Source organism: Myotis brandtii, unplaced genomic scaffold, assembly GCF_000412655.1.
Source record: "Myotis brandtii unplaced genomic scaffold, ASM41265v1 scaffold959, whole genome shotgun sequence".
In the NCBI taxonomy this organism is placed as follows: Eukaryota; Metazoa; Chordata; class Mammalia; order Chiroptera; family Vespertilionidae; genus Myotis; species Myotis brandtii.
In genome coordinates, this window is record NW_005371966.1 from 211,902 (window position 1) to 216,554 (window position 4,653).

Below are 4,653 nucleotides of genomic sequence, written 5' to 3' on the forward strand. Positions count from 1 at the left end.
CGCTCTATCCACTGAGCCAAACCGGCTTCGGCAGTTTTGGGTTTTGAAACAACTCCCTCAGCCTTGCTCTGCCTCCTTTGCAAAATGAGATTAATTCCTACTTCCACAAGGTTGTCATGGGGATGACTGAAGTCAATGGCTGGTGCACACCGAGAGCTCGACACCATCTGTTCCTGTGCTCTGGCTGCGCCCAGGGCTCTGAGGGTCCATCAATGATGAGAGAGAATCATTGATGGGCTGCCTCCTGCAAGCCCCCTTCCTGCCCAGCGGGTGACCTCCCATCGCCACCCGAATAGAGAGGCCAGAGGTAAAACAGCACGACACAGATACTTTATTCTTTATAAAACATAGAAACCCAGCCTCAGGGGGCTTGAGTGATGTCAGGGACACAGAAAGGAAGGGGTTGGTGGGCCCCAGCATGGGACGACTGGCCAGGTCTGGGGCCCTTGCTGCAGGCCCCACTTTGTGGCAAAGGGCTGCTCTCCTGCCTACAGTGGGGGGTGGGGGGTGGGGGGTGGCTGCCCAAGGCTCCCAGGCCTATCGGAAGCCTGGGCAGAAGGAAGCACTGGCCAAAGACCGTCCCTGATGAGGTGGTGAGCAACTCGAGGCCAATGGCCTTGTGGGCCCCTCCCTAAGCCCCAGTCTAGTCGCCCATCCCCCCTTCAACTGCTCTCCCTCCAGACACCAGCCCTGGGAGAGGACACATGGAGGCAGGAAGGAGGCCACTGTCTACATTTTTCCCTCCCTTTGTGGCCAAGTGACCCTTTTCGACTGCAAAACCACAGATGAGCTGGAATGCTCATTAACTAGGGGAGGGCACCCTTTAAGGGTGATGAAGACTCTGTCTAAAAACCCCATCTGAGCTCAAAGCATCAGTCTCGCCCAGCCCAGCCATGTGCAGGGGCGAGAACCCAAGGCAGCACAGGGAACCTGACAGCTGGGGACCAGGTCCCGGGGCTGCCTCTTCCCCAGGCCTCAGGGGCCTCACAGGACCACGAGGCAGCCGGGCAGGGTCAGCGCAGGGCAGGGCCTATCGGTCAGGCTGCAGGTGGTTGTGGAGCTGCTCCGCCTGGGTCTTCAGGCCCTGGAATTCCTGCTGGATGAAGTCGGTCAGGGTTTTGCGCATCTCCACCTGAGGGGAAGGACCAGGCTGAGCAGGAGCCCTCCGGGAGCTGCGCCCAGGGGCCCTAGGAGGCCGAGGAGCACCGGGAGGGGCGAAGGACAGCCAGGGGCAGGCTGGGAAACTCACCGTGGATTTATTCTCTGCACGGAGCCGCTCGAGCACAGGCAGGACGCTGAAGGGCTTGCCTATCAGCACAGTGATTTTCTGCAGGGACACCGGCCACAGGGTGATGAGAACAAGGGGAGTGCCCACAGCCCCAGCCCAACTGCCCTGGGGGACCAGAAGTAGAGTCCTGCCCCTGACTTGCTAGGTGCTCCCTCTGGCCACTCTCCCTCTTAATTTTTATTTATTTTAAATTATATTTCAATTGATTTCAGTGAGGAAGGGAGGGGGAGAGAGAGAGAGAGAGAGAGAAACATCAATGATGAGAGAATCATGAATCAGCTACTTCCTGGGGATCAAGCCCACAACCCAGGCATGTGCCCAGACTAGGAATGGAACCGTGACCTCCTGGTTCATAGGTCAAAGCTCAACCACTGAACCTCGCTGGCCGGGCCTCTCCCTCTTTAGAATGGGGCTCAATGGCTTGCAAAGAGCCATCTCAGTCCTAGGGTCCGTGCTCTAGAGTCCTGTCCTGTCCTAACCCCAGGGACCACCCCTGCCACAGCCTGATTTCATTCGCTCTCCTTCTCTGGGGCTTGGTGCCCTAGAGCAGTGGTCGGCAAACCACAGCTCAAGAGCCACATGCGGCTCTTTGGCCCCTTGAGTGTGGCTTCCACAAAATACCACGTGCAGGCGCGCACGTACAGTGTGATTGAAACTTTGTGGCCCATGCGCAGAAGTCGGTTTTCGGCCTGGGCGAGTCTATTTTGAAGAAGTGGCGTTAGAAGAAGTGGGGGGTGTTGGTCGGTCGGGCGACGGGAGACACGGCGCAGGGGAGGTGCGCGGGATTCAAGCACGAGTTGAGGATGGGAGAGTTGGAAGGGGCTGACCTCAGTGAACATACCTCAATCAGATTGAGGACGTTTTTAGCCAAGGCCAGCTTAGGAGTACCCTAATTAAGTTAATAACAATGTACCTACCTATATAGCTTAAGTTTAAAAAATTTGGCTCTCAAAAGAAATTGCAGTCGTTGTACTGTTGATATTTGGCTCTGTTGACTAATGAGTTTGCCGACCACTGCCCTAGAGGAAGGCCCTGTCAGTGTCCCACTTGGACCCCTGCCTCAGCCTCAAGCTCAGCTCCTCCTGAACCTGGCTCCCGGAATGCTGAGTGGCAGCCAAGGGGCAAATGGCAGGCAGGCAGACAGACAAAGGCCAGCAGCCCCTACCTACCTGTCCGATGCGGGGAACATATGGCGGTTTGTTAGGAAGGACATCATTCATTCCTGCAGCACAGGGAACAGAAGGTTGGAAGCAGGCATGGGTGCAGCGGGGCGGCCCCAGCCCTCAGCCTGGCCACCCTCTCCCTGGCCCCTAAGGAAGCCCCTCTCCCTGCCTCCAGCCCCAGACCGCAGGCCTGCCCCAGAGGGAGGCTTACCCACATGCCACAGTGGCAGGATGATGGGGTCGAGATGACACTCGGCGATCAGGCGCCCGATTCCTGCCCGCAGGGAGGTAGAAACGTTGGGCGAAGCAGTGCTTCAGGGCTGGCCTGCAGCGGGGGCCACCCTGCCTGCCCCCAGTTCACACTGGCTCCCCTGGGCCAGCCCTTGTCTCAGCGCCTGGCCCCTGGCTGCTGCTACCAACACGTTCAGCTGCCCCATGTACCGTGGTCCACCAGGGCCCCAGAGGGCCAGCAGCCCTTACCCCACTTGAAGCGCAGGAACTCGGAGCTCATGTTCACTTTTCCTGGGAGGGGCGAGACAGAGGGGAGGCTTTGGAGGGGGCGGGGTCTCATTCATATTCTTGGGAGCGTTGCCACCCTGCCAGCCCCACTGACCTTCTGGGAAGATGTGCACCCAATCCCCGTGGTTGAGCTTCTCCAAAATAAAGTCCATTCCCTTCTGGTAAACACCGTCTCCTGCCAAGAAAAGGCCTCTCCCCATCAGTCCCCACTCTCCTGGGCCTCTCCTTCCCCCTCCCGCAGAACAGAACTAAGCGGCAGCTCAGGACAGTCCTCTTCCTCCCTACACAGTCCACACAGACACCCTCCAAGGACTGTCTCTCCCAAGCCCGCTCAGTCCCGGCTGCACCACTTCTCGGCCCTCAACATCCTTTGTTCAACAATCTTCTCTAGCCCGGCTGCCGGGGTTCAGTGGTTGAGCATCAGCCTAGGAACCAGGAGGTCGCGGTTCGTTTCTGTGGTCCTGGTTGTGGGCGCAGTCCCCAGTGTGGGGTGTGCAAGAAGCAGCCAATCAGTGATTCTCTCTCATCGTTGATGTTTCTATCGCTCTCTCCCTTCCTCTCTGAAATCAATAAAAATGTATTTTAAAAATAATAAAAAACAACAATGCTATGCTTTGGGTGCAACACTTCATAATGTTTAGCTTTTGCAAATGGTCTTTCTACTCACTTGTAGAGCTTTGCAAGATCACTCCGATACTTCATGCATACCACAAGGCCTACGCTTGGGGGTGGGGGAGGGAATTTTTTTGGGAAACAAAAGCAAAGTATGCCAGATAGTTCCTTTGCTTCAACATGTTACATCTTTGCTGTCCATCAAATGCATTTGATAAAAGGCTTGTCCCTGCCCACTTTCTCTCACTGAAGGTGTTTAGGATTAAGATTTTGATTTCTGGGTTTTAGGGTTTTTTTTGCTTTCTGATTTTAACTGTGCAAAAAATCTTAGATGCAGGTCAAAGAGACAGGAAGTGGACACAGGCTGCTTCTGTCTGAGGTTGCAGAGGGAGGGAACTGAGACTCAGGGATGGGGTATGAGAGCAGAGTCCTAATCTCAGAACAGGGCATGATAAACAGCTTCAGTCACCAGCCATGACACTGTAGCATCTGCTTGTGCTTTAGAGAAACGAGGCAGCTTCCCAAAGCAGCCAAATGAGAAAGCATTACAGGCACTGTCTCTGGGGAGTAAGTCATTTGCAGATTTGAAGGCATGGGTGCTGCAGCTTTTCATTTATTTGAGGTATTTTATTGGACTTTACCATGCTTTACTTTGACCAACCAGAAATAATAATTTTAAAAAACTACCCCTTGCCCTGGCTGGTTTGGCTCAGTGGATAGAGCGTCAGCCTATGGACTGAAGGGTCCCGGGTTTGATTCCAGTCAAGGGTGGGCTTGATCCCCAGCATGGGGCGTGCAGGAAGCAGCCGATCAATGATTCTCTCTCATCATTGATGTCTCTCTCTCTCTCTCCCTCTCCCTTCCTCTCTGAAATCAATAAAAATATATTTTTAAAAAACTCCCCATTGACACCACTAACACCTTTTGGTTACTTCTTTTTTTAAAAAAATGTTTTTATTGATTTTCTAAAATGTTTATTTTTTATTGTTTTTAAAAATATTTTTTTAATATATTTTATTGATTTTTTACAGAGAAGAAGGGAGAGGGATAGAGAGTTAGAAACATCGATGA

The 4,653-nt window shown here is 53.7% G+C and overlaps 1 protein-coding gene across 4 annotated transcripts in view; it reads right to left on the reverse strand.

Moving 5' to 3' along the window:
- Nucleotides 1-308: 308 nt before the first annotated feature.
- Nucleotides 309-4,653, reverse strand: part of TAZ (tafazzin) — a 9,411-nt gene continuing 5,066 nt past the window's right edge. For 3 of the 4 annotated variants that reach the window (XM_005886112.2, XM_014533277.1, XM_005886110.2), the window contains 6 exons: nucleotides 3,065-3,145; nucleotides 2,932-2,973; nucleotides 2,663-2,725; nucleotides 2,458-2,510; nucleotides 1,250-1,327; nucleotides 309-1,132 (listed from right to left, as the gene is read on the reverse strand). In XM_005886112.2, the coding sequence (XP_005886174.1) occupies nucleotides 1,031-1,132; nucleotides 1,250-1,327; nucleotides 2,458-2,510; nucleotides 2,663-2,725; nucleotides 2,932-2,973; nucleotides 3,065-3,145 (419 nt within the window). In that variant the 3' untranslated portion in view covers nucleotides 309-1,030. The other variant, XM_014533278.1, reaches the window with a different exon arrangement.